This window comes from Pongo pygmaeus, chromosome 7 (genome assembly GCF_028885625.2).
Source record: "Pongo pygmaeus isolate AG05252 chromosome 7, NHGRI_mPonPyg2-v2.0_pri, whole genome shotgun sequence".
Taxonomy (NCBI): domain Eukaryota; kingdom Metazoa; phylum Chordata; class Mammalia; order Primates; family Hominidae; genus Pongo; species Pongo pygmaeus.
In genome coordinates, this window is record NC_072380.2 from 24,555,156 (window position 1) to 24,573,090 (window position 17,935).

General features: G+C 35.1%; 1 protein-coding gene across 2 annotated transcripts in view; it reads left to right on the plus strand.

The window, feature by feature from the left end:
* The first annotated feature begins 1,060 nt into the window (after positions 1-1,060).
* Positions 1,061-17,935, plus strand: part of ADAM7 (ADAM metallopeptidase domain 7) — a 62,372-nt gene continuing 45,497 nt past the window's right edge. The window contains exons 1-4 of one of the 2 annotated variants that reach the window (XM_054498893.2): positions 1,061-1,195; positions 2,507-2,610; positions 7,185-7,261; positions 17,746-17,824. In XM_054498893.2, the coding sequence (XP_054354868.2) occupies positions 1,144-1,195; positions 2,507-2,610; positions 7,185-7,261; positions 17,746-17,824 (312 nt within the window). In that variant the 5' untranslated portion in view covers positions 1,061-1,143. The remainder of the gene's footprint in view (positions 1,196-2,506; positions 2,611-7,184; positions 7,262-17,745; positions 17,825-17,935) is intronic. The other variant, XM_054498892.2, reaches the window with a different exon arrangement.

Consider the following 17,935-nt stretch of genomic DNA (forward strand, 5'->3'; position numbering starts at 1 on the left):
GAAAAAAAGTGATAGTAAGGGTATATGAGATATAGAATAGAGAGAATTTTTCTAAAAGGAGATACTTTTGACTTGACTTAAAATGGTACCCCCATTTTAAGCCAAGGGACTCTGATTTCTTTGCCTCCTTTCCAAGTTTGCTTATATTTTCCCAATTTGTAAATATCAGTGTCAATTTCCCCACCTGCAAAGTGGAGATTATATTTTATAATGTTGCTATACATGGCTGCTAACTGGGAGCAAGTGAACTGTATGAGGACAATTCTGTTTTTCAATCACAATGGATGAATGTTAATGTCAGATGGATTTTTCTCCTTATGTTTCCTTGTAGAAAAGGTCATCCCTGGAGCAGAGGGTCTAAATATCAAAAGGAAGCTTCCAATTGACATAGATTGGTTCAGTTTGTGGAAATATTAGAGAGATACAGATGCGGGTGAGAAATAGAATCCCAAATGAAGATAAAAGGATTCTATTGGCCGTGGGATAACTCTACTAACATAACAAGAGAACTCAGACATACGGATAGAATTGTCCAGGCCCTTTGCACATTTGTTCATTAGTATTCTTTTTTGTATTCATTTGAAAGGGTTCTACATTATATGGACACTTACTCCCACCTTTTATTTATTTATTGCATACATTTCTGTAGTGTGGATATTTTAATTTTAATATGTGATTTATGCCATATAAAGTTTCAATATTTCTCATTTAACAAATGTTCCTTTTAGTTTTTATATGGCATACTCTGCATAGAAAGAATTTAACTGTCTTCAACCAAAGCATATATAAATATTTTTCAACATTTTTTTCCTAAGACATTCTTGATTCTTTTTCCACTTTTGAAGTTTTCAGATATCTGGAATCAAATTTATATTAGACATGAGGTAGGAATCTATGTCCAGCCAACCTTCACCACCACCACCTCGGTAGTTGTCTTTAATTAGAACATGATGTTCAACCTCCAGGTTTTAGCCTCAAGCACCTAGCAAGTTGTGTAACTCCCTCAAGGAACACTTCCTTGTTCTGGATCAAAACTGCCCATCTATCTGTGAGGTGCTTCATCACTGCAGTGGAAGCGAGGAGGAAGAAAGGTGAACTCCTTTTCTCAAGCACTTGTGCTCTCCTCTACCAGAATCACCCAGAATGCTTCCCGGGTGTATATTCTTGATGATTTTACTCATTCCTCAGGTTAAAGGTATGTCTTGCTCTTTTTATCAGGACTTTCTTATTATGCTATGAGGTTGTGTCTGTTTAGTCACAAACTTTAAATTGTAAGTGATAAGAACATTAAATATTGATGATTTTTCTGAGAGCTTTGACTAGATTATAGCTAATCATGACAGTCCATGCATCTGTGTAATGCCATATCACTCTTGAACACTCTGACCCACAGTGAGGAGGAGAAAGGAGTGGACAAGTACTGCATACCTGCAGCATGGCAGGCACTGTGCTGGCCATTAGCTGCTTCGTATGTTAAAGTGTTTAAAATTTGAAATTAATATCTCTACTTTACAGATAAGGAAAATGAAACTATTTACAGATCAGAGAAATTAAATATGCTACTGCTGGCCACACAATAAATTGGTAAAGCCTTGATTCAAATCAGAGCATATTCCAAAAAGCCCATGCCCTCTCCTTTTTATTGCTCTTTAAGTACCACACCTTAATTAAGCAGGGCTTACCTCACAGATGACTATCAAGGTGATAGGACATGAATAGAAGATTTTGGTTAGCACTGATTCAGGGCTACCCAAAATTCTGTATCAGGTAAAGGCCTTATACTTAACTACGAAAGGTAAGACTTTAAATGCAAACATTCCTAGAAGACCAAATTCAGTAATTTACATTCAAACAGGCCAACAGTGCAGGCTTTGACAGGAGACAAAATCCAGAGGTTGGCATGAGGATAATAAAATGACAACCGCAGGCCAGACATGGTGGCTCACACCTGTAATCTCAGCAGTTTGGGAGGCTGAGGCGGGTGGATCACCTGAGGTCAGGAGTTTGAGACTAGCCTGGCCAACATGGTGAAACCCCGTCTCTACTAAAAATACAAAAATTAGCCAGACATGGTGGTGTGCACTTGTAATCTCAGCTACTTGGGGGGCTGAGGTGGAAGAATCACTTGAACCGGGGAGGCGGAGGTTGCAGTGAGCCGAGATCACGCCACTGCACTCCAGCCTGGGTGACAGAGCGAGACTCTGTCTCAAAAAAATAAATAAATAAAATAAAAAATAAAATTACAGCTGCGGAACATGGCGAAAATATGGAGGAAATGGAGGGACACTGATTTCTTTGGCTCCTTTCCAAGTTTCTTTATATTCTCCCGATTTGTAAATATCAGTGTCAATTTCCTTGCCAATAAAGTGGGAATAACATTTCATAGTGTTGCTGTCCATGACTGCTAACTGGGGGCAAATGAACTGTATTAGAACAACTCTGTTTCTCAGCCGCTGTAGACGAATGTTAATGTCAGACGGATTTTTCCCCTTATATTTCCTTGTAGAAAAGTTCATCCTTGGAGTAGAGGGTCAACAACTGGTTCATCCTAAAAAGCTTCCTCTGATACAGAAGCGAGATACTGGACACACCCATGATGATGACATACCGGTACAGGTTTTGATTTAGTAAATAAGATTTGTTGCTTTCACAGGCATGTAGACAGTTGTCTCTAGCTCTAAACAGAAGCAAATAAGGAGAGAGGAGTTTCAATTTTTCTGAGGACTCCCATTTGGCATACAGCATGTGCTTGGGAATAAGCAACCCCTCAATGGGTTAGAAAACAGAAAAGAGTAAAGCCTGGGTTTAGGGGATACCATTCTAAATTTTCCAGTTTATGGAGTTCCACCAACAGCTTTTCAGGCTGACTGATAACAACCTCATTTGTTCTGAGCCGGTGCCCGGTGAATGTCATCTTGAGCATGTTGCTTTCCCAGAGGTCTGGTATGCAGGTTTTTGTTTAGTCTGCAGCAAAGACGTACAACTTTCAGAGGAACTCAAAGGCCTGCTTGGTCTGTGGCTCAGACGGGTATTTATTCAGATGTTAAAAATTAAATAAAAACGTGAAATATTACTTTCAAAAGTAACGAATGCTTATTATAGAAAATAGATAATATATGTAAGAGGGAACAGGCTTGAAAATTAAGATGTTTTCAATTTCCACTGTTATAAAAGACATTAGATGAATGTCCTTAGGTATTTATCATTAGGCACTTGATTTTTAAGCCTTAGGTTTTAACTGGGCTCATGGAGAATACTGACAGGCACTTTGCCCAATCGTACTATGGAAGCCCAAACCCTTCCCAATGAATTTCTTCTGTCCACCATTAGAGCAGCCAGTTTTTCAAGTTCTCACTTGTTAGGTTTCTCAGTCATAAATCAGACACATTTCAGTTTTCTAAGTCCCATTGAGATCTGTTTCCTATGACTTGAGATGATTAAAATAAAAAGCAACTCTCCATCTCCTCCCCTTTGGAAGTAATATGTAACTATTTTGTTCAATGATTCTCTTTAATATCCAATTCTTTTCTCACTTTCTCAGACTTTGTCTTGGCTGGAGATTGGTACTCAGCTAAGGGGCCTTTCACCAGCTTTCTACCACCCACTGTGCATACACTGGTGGGGTCTTCTCACAACTACTGTCTTAAGACTTAATCAAGACTGATGTTAAAAATCTCATTATGGCCAGGTGCAGTGGCTCATGCCTGTAACCCCAGCACTTTGGGAGGCCGAGGCGGGGAGATCACTTGAGGCCAGGAGTTCAAGACCAGCCTGGCCAACATAGTGAAACCCCATCTCTACTAAAAATACAAAAACTAGCCAGGCATGGTGGTGTGCACCTGTAAGCCCAGCCACTCCGGAGGCTGAGGTGAGAGAATCGCTTGAACCCAGGAGGCAGAGGTTGCAGTGAGCCGAGATCATGCCACTGTGCTCCAGCCTGGGCAACAGAGCAAGACCCTCTCAAAAAATAAAAATAAAATAAAATAAAATAAAAATATCATTATGAATATGCCAGATAAGCTTGGATAAGGGCAAGAAATATAAACAATGAAACTAAAGCTTCTTGTAGTACCAGAATATGCTCAAACAGACAAAACAAAATTCAAACCACATTGAAGGGGTCTTGTCAAAAGAATTCAGAAGCCAACAGAAAGAGCTCCCGATGGCTGAAGCTGGGATAACGTGAAGAACAAAATAAATAACAGTTTTGTATTATGACATGAAGTGTAAATAAATATCATGAGCCCATACTGATATAAACAAATGACTGAATAAATTATATACAGTAAATAAATAAATGGAAAAAATGGACAATTCTCCTGGGAGAGGAATCAAATAATTTATGTAGATGATGTCCTCTCCAGGAGGTGGAACCTAAATCCCCACCCATTAAGTGTGGGCTGTAGGTTGTGACTTCCTTCCAGAGAGTACAGTATTGAAGGGGGGAAAGAGTAATTTTACAGAGAAAGATGAAAACACCATCTCAGCCACGTGATCAGGTTTAACACTTGCTAAGTCCTGTGGCTAGTAGGGTGTAATAAAATGGCATTTTCTATTGTGGTTCTTACCTCAAAATCCATAACATCAGTCTAAGCATGAGAAAAACATCAGAACAAAAACAAATTGTAAGACATCCTACAAAATGCTTGACAGATACTCCCCATAAAGGTCCAGATCGTAAAAAAATAAAAAAATAAAAAACCTGAGAAACTGTGAGACTTGAGGAGGCTAAGGAGACATGACAACTAAATGTAGTGTGGGATCTGGGATCAGATCCTGAAAGAGTTAAAGTACATCACGGAAAAACTGAATAACTATGAACTTGAATTAATAACAGTTTATGAATCTGGGCTCATTCGTTGTGACAAATATACTATAGTAATGTCAGATGCTAATAAACAGCGAAACCTGAGTACAGAGTATGTGGAAACTCTGTACTATCTTTCCAACTTTTCTTTAAATCTAAAGTGATTCCAAAAATTAAAAACCAAATTCTCTTATTAAAAACAATATTGACACAATTTAAAATATCATATTAACAATATTGACAATATTAACAATAATCTTTTAATATTTGTTAATATGAAATCCATATTTGAATTTCCAAAAAAGTTCCACGGCCACCATTACACCCATACATGCATGTACACATACACGCAGACACACACACACATACACACCTCTACATATACAACTCATCATGTTGTAAAATGTGACCAAACCCTTTCTATCTGATTAAGTAAGTAGCCTAGTTTCTTGACCTCCCACATGGGGATTCTGTGTCTTTATGATAAAGCCGTAATTTTATTGTTCAACTTACAGTCAAAACAGCTTTAACTAATGCACACTTAACATTGAACAAATACAAAACTCTCCTTCCTGACCTCATAGCTGCCCCTTTTCAGATCCTCCTTGCTATAATAGCACAGCTCCACAAGTTAAACAAATCAGAAATCTGGACTTAGTCTTGACTACTCTCTCTTACTCCATCTAACTATCACTGAGCCTTGTAGATTCTAGCATGTAAATGTCTTTTAAAGTTATCTACTCCTTACTCCTCTGCTCAAATCATCTGCATTCATCAACAGCCTTAAATGGTTTTCCTGGCTATAGTACTGAGTTTTGCTAATCCATTATCTGTAATAAGTAAAGTACTAAAACACCATGCTTGCTATGGCATGTTTCTGCCTAGATATTTTGCTTCTCTTTGTTCTTAGGATAAAGCCCAAATCTTTGACTTACTAGATTGAACATGATTTATTCCTTCCCACTTTGTCATTTCATTTCTATTCAACTTACACCTGATTTTCCAGTAATATTGAACCTCTCTCTGTTCTTCAAATGTGTCATGTTCTTTCCTGACTCAGGGCCTTGGCATGTGCTGTTCCCTGCCCCTGACTTCTCCTTGTAATATCCCTGGCACGGTCCTTGCATTTCTCCTATTATGGTGCTCATTACACTCCACTATGTGTGCTTGGTTATCCAGTGTTTTTCTCTGCCAAGCAGGGGCTTCCATGAGGGCAGAGACCTCCACCGTCTACACCGTTGTATTTTCCATATTATCTCTGTGCCTGAAATAGTAGTCATTGAATAAATGAATGAACAGTCATCTCAAAGTAATGTGCAACATGTATGACCAACAACTGTGAATCTTAAATTATAGAGAATTTTTATGAAGCATGAAGAAATAAAATACCACAAAAGAAACTGGTGAAAGGACATGAATCAGAATCCATATGAAAACTACAAATAACTAAATAAATAAAGGAAAAACATTGATGTGAATGATCATCCAGGAAAACAATTTATCACTATAAGTTATCATTTCATTGTTTGAAATATATGTATTAATCATAGTATCTGTTATTGGTAAGAAGGCAAGGAAACAGAAACTGCTATAAATTGATGGTGAGGCTCTAAATATGTCCACTTCCTTTCTTCATGATAGTTTGGCAATATTTATCAAAAACTTTACATTTTTTTTCATGTCATTGAAAATGCAGCTCTGTACAACCAGAGGGAATACCCCAAACCAAATTTCTCATAGTAAATATAGATTAAATAAATGAAGTTTCACTCACATTGTGCTTAGCTGCCTAAAGACACATACCATAAAAATTTATTAAAATAGGAAATAGTCATGATTTATCAATGAGTGGAAAGTAGACGAAAAAACAGTACGTATAAAAATTGTTTTAAAAATGCATGAACAGGATATCTGTGTATAGGGCTGCTACATGGACATATGGTAAATGGTGTATCCTTGGATGAGGAGAGAATCTGCATTTTCCATTGTATTGTATAACTAGAAACTATATATAATATGCTATATTATATTAATTATATTAAACTATATTATAACATACTATGTTATAATATAAATAGCTATAATATAAATATAACTAATAATATAAACTATAATATAAAAGAATAACTATATTTATATTTTATTCTAATATAACTAGAAGAAATCTAGTTCTAAAATATAACTAGAATGAGGTTTGTAAAATCTTCCTTCTAATATTAGTTCTCTTTCAATTCATCTTTATCAGTATTTTGCATTTTGGCTGAAAGGACGGCTGGGTGGATTGGAGATAGGGAACGTTCACCCAAAGCACTACTTGCTCGAGCACACACTAAATGAGCCCATGTTGAAGTCACGTGATATGCCTCTTCTTTTTTAGAAAATGTATGAAGAAGAATTGTTGTATGAAATAAAACTAAATAGAAAAACCTTAGTCCTTCATCTTCTAAGATCCAGGTAAGTTCTATTGTGATTCCAGTACCTTATCGATTTTAGTAATTATGGTAAGCCAATTTTTGTAAAAACTGCCAGTGAAGTGGATTCCTCAAGTAATTGTTATTTGTATGTAATCTGAAATTTTCCTCTTCAAATAAAAGCTCTTCATGTGTAAGCCAATCCCATCTCAAAAGCTGAAAGACAATCATAGGTGCCACTGTTCTCCCATTCCTAAATAACTCCCTACTTTGAATACTTGGAGTTTTTTGAGCCCCATATAGTCACTCTAAGAACAGGGTTAATACATTACTGTGTTGGGAATCAGTGGAACAAAAGATATTTGAAAAACATGGTTTTTAAAATGACTTCTAAGTTGTGTAACCTAGATATCAAACCAAGTTCCATTGCAGAGTAAACTAAGAACTGTAGAGCATTTGCTTCGTCAAGACATCTTGCGTAACCAAATACTGTAATTGCAATGCCTATAACTTTCTTCATTGGCTTTCTTCAAAAGAATGTCTATTGTTGCTGCTGTTTAAGTTTCATTGTTTTTCCGTTGGGCCATTTCTACACATAATAGCTCTTTCTCAGAGCCCCAAATATTAAAAGGATGAGGAAATGTCAAATGCTAAGCAGAAAGAAAAAGTGACACTACTGGGGAATTGAAACTTTGGTCTATTAGCTAAAAGTAAATAACAAAACACATACACACACACACACACGCACACACACATACACAACCCCAAACCCTCCCTCTATTCTGAATCCGTTACCGGACAAATGTGCCGAATAATAAACATAATCCCATAACCATATTGATAATACATTTAGACTCTGCATATTTTCACCTTCTCAGCATGAAAGAAGCAAACATTTATTGAGAGATTTCTATCTCTTTCCATTATTTTTTAATTCCTGAAAAATGTATATGAGACAGATACTGTTTAATTTACACTTTGCTGAGGAAGCATTATAGGTGCACTGAAAAGATAACTTGTCCAGGGCCACAATACTCATAAGCACATGATGATGCAGATGGTCTGACTGAAGAGTTCCAAGTTACTTTCACAATTACCCCAGGCTGCCTAGGCCTCTGAGTCAATTTCATTGTATTAGCCATTGCTTAATTCTGCTAATCAGCCTGGAGTGGCATGTTATTGAATTGTACACACAGAGAGCAGTTTAATCTAATTTCAACATCTGTAATAGGCAACACTGCCTCATTCCCTCAGTTCTACAAAGTAAGTGAATTTAGTGCATACCACAGAGCCTCTAAATCTGTGAATATTATGTGATTGGATGTTTTCGTAATACAGTAACAAACAGAAACTGATCTTATTAATTTAGATTTCTATTTGTCTTTCTCTCCATGACCACACTTTTCAACATTTCCCCTCTAAGTTTCATTCAGCTTGGTTTTAATAATAATAAATACTTATTTTATAAACTCATGTTGAGAAATAGTTATGAATCTTTCTAGGACAACAATGTTAAATCAGATTGTATATTCATTCTGTGGAAACATTGATTGGGTCAATTTTCTGTTCACTATAATAAATCTATGAATAGATGAAGAGTTTTATTTGTATGTGCATATGAGTCACCAGAAATATTAATTTAGAATCTACTATACAACCAAGCAGTTTATTATACATTTTATATATGCTATTTCAAAACAAACACAAAATAATTATATTCTATTTACCTGTTGCATCTAGTTAACGTTCCCAAAAATTTACTATGATAAAATTCTAACACACAAAGCAGAATTGAAAAAATCCATATACCCACTAACATATACATATACCCACAGACCCATTAAGATACACATACATACACATATTCGCTAATATTTTACTATTTCTATTTTATATCATCTTTCTTATCTATCCATTCATCCATCAATCCATTCATCCTCCATGTTATTTTTATGCATTTTAAATTATATTACAGACATCAGTTTACTTTCCCCTCAACACATGAACAAGCTTAGCATTAGAGTTCAGTATTTGTTTTTGTTTGTTTTAAGACACAGCCTCACTCTGTCACCCAGGCTAGAGTGCAGTGGCACAATCATGGCTCACTGTAGCCTTCATCTCAACCTCCTGGGCTCAGGTGATCCTCCCACCTCGGCCTCTCAAGTAGCTGGAACTACAGGCACATGCCACCACACCCAGCTAATTGTATTGTTTGCAGAGATGGTGTTTCACCATGTTATCCAGGCTGGTCTGAAACTCTTAGGTTCAAGCAATCCTCCTGCCTTGGCCTCCCAAAGTGCTAGGATTACAGGCATGCACCGCTGCACCCAGCCTAATATATGTTTACAATTAATTTTTTCTTTGTGTAACATTTTCATGAAATGAAATGCACAAATTTTAAATGTGCATCTACATATTTGTTAAATTTTATGTATGTATGTATGTATGCATGCATGCATGTATTCACTTATTGTAATTTGACAAACTATGATTGTATGTATTTATGGGGACAAAGTGATGTTATGATTCATGAATACAATGTGAAATAATTAAATCAAGCTAATTAACATATCTATCACCTCAACTACTTATTTTTTTTTTGTGGTGCAAACACTTGAAATTCACTCTCTAAGAGTATTTACTCTCACTGTTATTAAGTAAATTCACCATGCTGTGCAATAGATCCCAATAAAACACAAACTAACTTACTCATCCCATGTAACTTGGGCTTTGTACCCTTTGACCATCATCTCCACATTTTTCCTACAGCTCCAGTCACTGGTAACCACCATTTTACTCTCTGCTTCTATGAGTTCAATTTTTCTAGATTCCACATATAAATGAGATTATGCAGTATCTGTCTTCCAGTGCCTGGCTTTTTTCATTTGGCATAATGTTCTCCAATTCCACACATGTTGTCATAAATGACAGAATTTTCCTCTATTTTAAGGCTGAACATTTTTCCATTGTATATCTTTACCATATTCTCTTTATCTATTCATCTGTTGATGGACGTCTAGGTTGATTCCATAATTTGGCTATTGTGAATAGTGTTGCAATGAACATGGGGGAGGAGACATCTTTCCCACATAGTGATTCCAAATCTTTTACGTAAACACCCACAAGTGGAATTGCTGGGTCCATCCATTGAGCTCTGGCAAATGCACATACCTATAAAACTCCTATAAAAATACAGAACTGACACTCAGAAAAGTTCTTCATGCTTCTCCTGAGTCACCTCCTCGCAAAATCTGTCCTGGGAAGTTTTTTTTTTTGTTTTTTTATTTTTATTTTTTTTGCCATAGATTACATTTGTCCATTCTGGAAATTTTTAACACAAGAATCACACTACATGTACTCTTTTGTGTAAGACTTTTAAAATTTAGCATACTGATATTGAGATTCATTCCTGCTGCTGCATTTATCGGAAGTTTGCTTTCTTTATTTTCTTGCTGTATACTGTTGAATAAATATACTGCAGTTCGTTCATCCATTCTCCTATTGATAGACATGTGGGCTGTTTTCAGTGTTTGGCTATCATTAGTAAAGCTTCTATGAGCATTCATGTACAGCCTTTTTATAAACATATGTTTTCATTTCTCTTTGGTGAACACCAAGGAGTGATATTCCTGAGTCACAGGATATGTATATGTTTACATTTATAGAAATCTGACAGATTCTTTTCCGAGGTGTTTGTCAAATTTTAGTAACTACCAGCAATGTATGAGAATACTAGCTGCTGTATGTATTCATCATTTTATATTGTCACTTTAAAAAATTTTAGCTATACTAGTTGTAATATTTAATTTTTATTAAATGTTATGTTTCCTGTTGAAAATTTTTTATGTGCTTATTTGATCATTTGTGTATCTTTTTAATCTTTAAATATTTACCCATTTTTATTGGGTTATTTGTCCTGTTATTATTGAGTTCGAGGAGTTTTTTTTTTTCCTCACTCTGTCATCTAGGCTGGAGTAGAGTGGTGCGATCTTGGCTCACTGCAACCTCTGCCTCCTGGGCTCAATTGATTCTCGTGCCTCAGCCTCCCCAGTAGCTGGGACTACAGGCATCCACCACCATGACTGGCAAATTTTTTGTATTTTAGTAGAGATGGGGTTTCACCATGTTGGCCAGGCTGGTCTTGAACTCCTGAGCTCAGGCAATCCACCCACCTTGGCCTCCCATAGTGATAGGATTACAGGCATGAGCCACTGTATAATTTGGAGACCAGCCCTTAGTCAAATATAGTTCTTGTTATGTTTGTTCCTGTCTGTGACCTTTTAATTCATTTTTTAAAATTGTGTCTTTTAACGTAAAAATTCATAATTTTAAATAAATTATAATTTATCAATTTCTTTCTTTATGGTCATCATTTTCTAGGACCTAAGAAAAATTGCCTAACTGCAAATCACAAATATATTGTATGTTTGCTTCTAAGCTCTTCATAGTTTTAGCTTTTAGTTTTGGTCTGTTATGACCTTAAATTTGTGTATGTGCATATGCGTGTGAGTGTGTGTGTGTTTGTGTGTGTGTGTGTGTGTGATTTGCTGGAGAAGTCAATATTCTTGCTTTTCCATATTTATAGGCAATTATTCCAGTCCATTTTGATGAATTGTCTTTCTGGTGCTATTGGATTACTTTGGCACCTTTGGCCAAAATCAAATGACTATTTCTTGGCTCTCTATTCTATCTTATTCATCTATTTACAGTCTGTAAGCCATGGCCAAACTGCCTCGATTACTGAAGCTTTTTAGTATACTTTAAAGGCACAATGTGTAACTCTTCTAATCAGAATTGTTTATTTATTCTAGGTCCTTTGCATTTCTATGTAAAACTTAGAATCACCCTGGCAATTTCTATTAAAAGGCCCGCTGGAATTTTATTGAATTTCCTTTTAACTTATTGACTCTATAGATAAGTTTGGAGAGAACTGACATCTCAATAGTGTTGAGCATTCACATTACAACTCATCTTCTTTAATGTTTATCAACATCTTTTAAAGTTTTCAATGTGGAGCTCTCACCTGTCTTGTTAAATTTATTTCTTTATATTTACTATTTGTGGTGGTTATATAAGCTGAATTGCTTTTATTATTTCACTTTTCTATGATTTGTGTCTACAATATAAAAGCAAAATGGATTATTTTATTTAGGCTTTGGATTTGAGAAGCATTAGTAAGTGAATTTATTGATTGTTTTGTAGAGTACTTAGAAATCTTCTAGGAAATTTACCATCTTGTCATCTGAAAATACTGATAGTTTTGTCTTCCTCTCTGATTATTATTTCTTTTATTTTTATACTTTATTTTATGACAATGGCTGGGAGCTTCATTACAATTTTACCAGAATGAGTGAGGGCAGCCTTACACTTTTCCTGATCTTAAAGGGAAAGTGTTCGGTATTAAATGATAAATGTGACAGTAGCTGTAGATTTGTCATTGATATACTTTATCAAATTAAAGTTCCTTGAAAAATTTGCTGCAAGTATTCTGTCTGAATCCATTGAAATGTCCATATAGCAGTGTACACTGATTTTTGTTCATTATACGTTATATATTATTTTATAATAAATTACTGTATTTAATTTGCCAGTATCTTATTAAGGGTTTTTGAAATTATGTTACTGATGGCTATTCTGTGGTTTTAGTTTTTGCAATAGATTTGTGAAATTTTGATGATAGATTACGTTGGGCTTCTGAGTTGGGAAATATTCTCTCCTATATTTTCTTAAAAAAGTTATTTTCAAAGTGTTTGACAGAATTTACAAATGAAACTGCATGTGCCTTGAGTATATTTGTGTGTATGTGTAGGAAAGAGGTTTTATAACCAATTCAAGTTTATTGATAAGGGGTTATTCAAAGTTTCTATTTTATCATGCATCAGTTTTAAATTATAGTTTTCAAGAAAAATATCTATTTCACTTAAGTTGCCCCCTTTTTTGGCATAAAGCGTTTCATATTATCTTATAATTTTTAAAAATGTAATAATTTATTTAGTGATAACTCTTTTTTAATTTCTATTATTGGTAATTTGGGTTCTGCTTATATGGTCAATCTAAAAGGGACTATCAATTGTCGACCTTTTATTTATTTAGTTATTTTTATTTTTTGTTTTAGTTTTTGAGGCAGAGTCCTACTGTGTTTCCCAGGCTGGAGTGCAGTAGTGCAATCATGGCTATTGCAGCCTCAACCTCCCAGTCTCTACGCATCCTCCCACCTCATCCTCCTGAGTGTCTGAGACTGAAGCCATGCGCCACCATGCCTGGCTAGTTTTTTAAAAACCTTTTTGTAAAGATGGGTTTTCACCTTGTTGCCCAGGCTGGCCTCGAACTCCAGGCCTCAAGCGATTCTCCTGCCTTGGCCTCCCAAAGTGTCAGGATTACAAGAGTGAACCATCATGCCTGGCCTGATCTTTTCTTTAGCTTTGTGAATAATTGTAATTGGTTGTCTATTTATTTCGCTGATCTCTTTCATCGTTTGTATTATTTTCTTTATTATTCTTATTGAGTGCTTTTCTCTGGTTATAGAAATATTTAATATTTTCTAAGTATTTAAAATATTGAAGTCATAGCATTTCTCTCAAGTCTTCATTTAGATACATCTCAAAAGTCTTGATTTTTTTTATTATCATTCATTTCAAAATATTTTATTTCTTCTGGGATTTCTTCTTTGAGTCATGAATTATTTTAGAGCATGTTATTTAATTACTAATGTTTGGATTTGTTTGATTTTTAAAAACGTATCTTTGGGCCAATCATTTGTGTATTTTGCAGTTTGTTATTTGATATTAACACAGCTATTCCGGCCTTCTTATGTTTATTATATAAATACTATTCTTTTATTCATTTCCTTTCAACATATCTGTGTCTTTACATTTAAAATGTGTCTTTTGTAAGATGGAAATTAGTTTGGTCCTGATTTTTAATGCCTTCTAATAATCTCTGATTTTTAATAGGAATGTTAACATTAACATTGAATGTTAATGTTATTTTTAATAGGTTAACATTTAATGTTAATGTTACCATTCCTATTAACATTACATTAAATGTTATGATCGGTATGGTTGGAATTATTTCATTTATGTTTATCTCCTGTGTTACTATCCTTTTTCCTTTGATCTTTGGCTTACTTTATTTTTCACTTTCCCCACTGGCTTCTTATTAATCTCTTATCTTTGTAACAATGACTGTCTACATTAGATTTAATTTTCATTTTAGAGATTGCAGCATATATTTACAATTAATCATTAAGTTATAGTTAATGTCATGTGATTTTATGTGAAATGTAAAAACACTGCAATAAGTTCATTTACAGATACTACTTATTTGTGCAAAGTTGCCATATACATACATATATATACACATATATGTGTGTGCGTATATGTATATGTATGTATGTGTGTATATACATATATATAAAACACATGATGCATGACTGTAATTTTGGCTTTAAGCATTTATATGTATCGTGTGTGAAAATATGTTTTAGTTTATTCATTTATCATTTCTTATCTCTCCCTTTTTGTTACAGGTTCAGTTTTTTTCATGTGTTACAATTTCATTCAGACTAAAGAACTTTTACCAATTTTTGTAGTATAGATCTGTGGCAAAAATTCACTTCAGTTTTATTTTATCTTCAAGTCTTTATTTTGTCTTCCTTCTTGAAGGCTATTTTTGTTGCATGTAAAATTCTGGGTTCACCAATTTTCTGTAAGCTCCACCTTCCGGGTTTATGCCATTCTCCTGCCTCAGCCTCCTGAGTAGCTGGGACCACAGGCACCCGCCACCACGCCCAGCTAATTTTTGGTATTTTTAGTGGAGACAGGGTTTCGCCGTGTTAGCCAGGATGGTCTCGATCTCCTGATCTCGTGATCCACCCGCCTCGGCCTCCCAAAGTGCTCGGATTACAGGCTGAGCCACCACGCCCAGCCGATTTTCTGTATTTTTTTTAAGAAAAGACGATGACTGATGATGTTCTCCTCTCTTCTGGCTCACATAGTCTCTAATGGAATGTTAATAGTTGTATAAATTTCTGTTCCCCAGTATGTGTCATGTTGTCTTTCTCTTGCTGGTTTCGAGATTTTATCTTTATTTCTGATACTCTGCAATCCGACAGTGATGTGCAAAGGTGTGACTTTCTTCATATAAATGCTGTGTGATGTTTGCTGAACGTCTTGAAATTATAATTCATGTCTTTCTCCAAATTGGGTTCACTTTTTGCTACTACTTTTCCATTTTTTTTTCTGATACCCTTTCTCCACTTTCCAGCACTCCACTTATCAGTATGTTAGTCTTTTGATGTAATCTACATAGCTCTGAAGCTCTTTTTTTTTCTGTCTTTTTCAGGTTAGATAATTTCTATTGATCTCTCATTGAGTTTGTCAAGTCTTTTATCAGTTTTGTTCTTATTTTAAGGATATCAAGTAAATCTTTTATCTAGGTAGTTTTTAGCTATAACATTTTCAATTTGTTTTTAAAAAATATAATTCCATTTATCTGCCACAGTTCTACATTTTTGCATGCATTGCAAATAACTTTCTTTTACTTTGCTAAGCATAGTTACAGTAGCTGCTTTAAAAGTCTTATCTGTAATTTCAACTTCTAGATTACCTTGAGATAAGCCTCTGCTGATCATCTTTTCTCTTGACAATAGTTCAATGTTTTATGTTTCTTCATTGTGTAAATTTGAATTATGAACTGAACAATCTGAATGTTGTGTGAAATGGACTCCAAATTCTGTTACTTTCTGCTGAAGAGTTCTCATATTTTCATTTTATTTGGAGATTAACTTTGTTGGACTTAAACTGCAAATTCTGTCTTTTGGGTGGCATCAAATTTTAGTTCAGTTGTTTTATTCTTAGCATGGCTACTTTTAATCTATCCTTCACATGTCATAGTTCAGGGAAAATTCTGAATTTGAGACTGAGTTTGTTTATAGAACTGAGGATTCTCCCCGCTCTCTCATTTTTTTCCATGATTACTGTGTACATTCCTGTTACTATGATTACTCCAAACTCTGTTATATGGCTTTTCAGATAAGAACAACTGTGGTTTTCTAGCAGAGTTTTATCCATCCTCTATAAGGCAGACTTCAGCCTGACCTCAGGCTAAATGCTGTAAAACTGGAAACTTCATCTTATGCTGTGCCTTCTTCCCTGTTTCTCATGCTGTGCCTTCTCCCCTGAGCCTCCTTCCCTTTCCCACAGGATGCTGACATCCCTTCAGAGTCTGCCTGCTTTTGCTTAGTACCTAGATCCTTTAGGTACTTTCTTTTTATATATTATCCAGAACTAAATATTTATACATGGAATGTCTGTCTGATAGTAGCTTATTCAGCCATAGCAGGAATGAAATGCTATATTTAGTTCATTTTAAACATTAGTTCACCATTTATTTTTTTGACCACTCCTAATGTTACAAATACTATCTTAAAAACCGGAAGACACAAATAAATAAAAATGAAAAGCCCCTTTCCTATGGTAGTTCACAGGTAACCTTTGAATATTGACATGAAGTACATCGGGGTGAACAAATGATAATTGGTACACCAAATTGGGCATGTTTTCTACTAATGTATACCCCTTAATCTAAGAGTAATGTTCAAAATTTGGAATATTTGGAGTAAAAACAGCAGCAACAGTAACAAAAAATGAAACAAAGAACATGTAATAGCAGCCACATATATGGCCCATCTAGCCTCGAATGCTTATTGTCTTCACCGGTACAGAAAAGGTTTGCTACATTTTTATTATGTAACAAACATGAAAATGAACATCTTTGGAAGTGTGAAATACACCTTAGGAAGGGATCTCAAAATCTGCTTGATGGAGTCAGGATGTGTGTTTTGCACTGAGTTTTGAAGAACTTCTAGAAGTTTCTTATGTTCAGGTTGGGATCAAGAAGTGGCCATGGGTAGTCCAAAAAGATGTTCAAGAAAAAATTATTCAGTGACAGTTGTTAAAGCACCGGAAGGCAGGCTTTATTCAGGCCCATCACTATAGATATAGAGACCACTGCAATGGTGGGTCTTGCCATGGGGGAGAGAGATTGGGCTCAATTCCAAATACAGCATGGGTAGTGTGAATTTATTATAATTAATACATATTGCTTTTATCTAAATATGTAGCTGTTTATTAAGACTATATATATTAAGACATATTTGCCACATATATCTTATGATGTGATGAATATAAGATATATTCATCACATATATTAATGCATGTTTTTTGCATTAATTTTGGTCTCCGATTTTTGCTTAGATAACATTTTCTCCAAGCTATTTTAAAAATACTGCTTTGTTAAAACCGCCAGAATCTATTTTCTAGCTTCTCTACAGTCTTTATGAACCATGATATTTAGGTAGAAAGGCTCTTCATATGAGTGGGCTTGATTCTGCTTTACTATTTCTAGCAGAAGAGGATCTTGCTGAGATTTGGAAGCAAACTGGACACTTCTCCATCACATTATAGGTTTTATCTGTCAGGTTTTTAGAATGAACAAATCTCACCACCTGTCTGCCCTCTTTTTCAGGGAATTCTTAGGCTCAAATTACAGTGAAACATTCTACTCCATGAAAGGAGAAGCGTTCACCAGACATCCTCAGATCATGGTATCTTATGGAACTTTACTGTGTCTCTTCTCTAAAAGTAGTATTTCCTGATGTGATTTTGAAACCCTGTTTTAGCTGTACAAGCTTCTCCAGAAAGTACTACATCAGAAA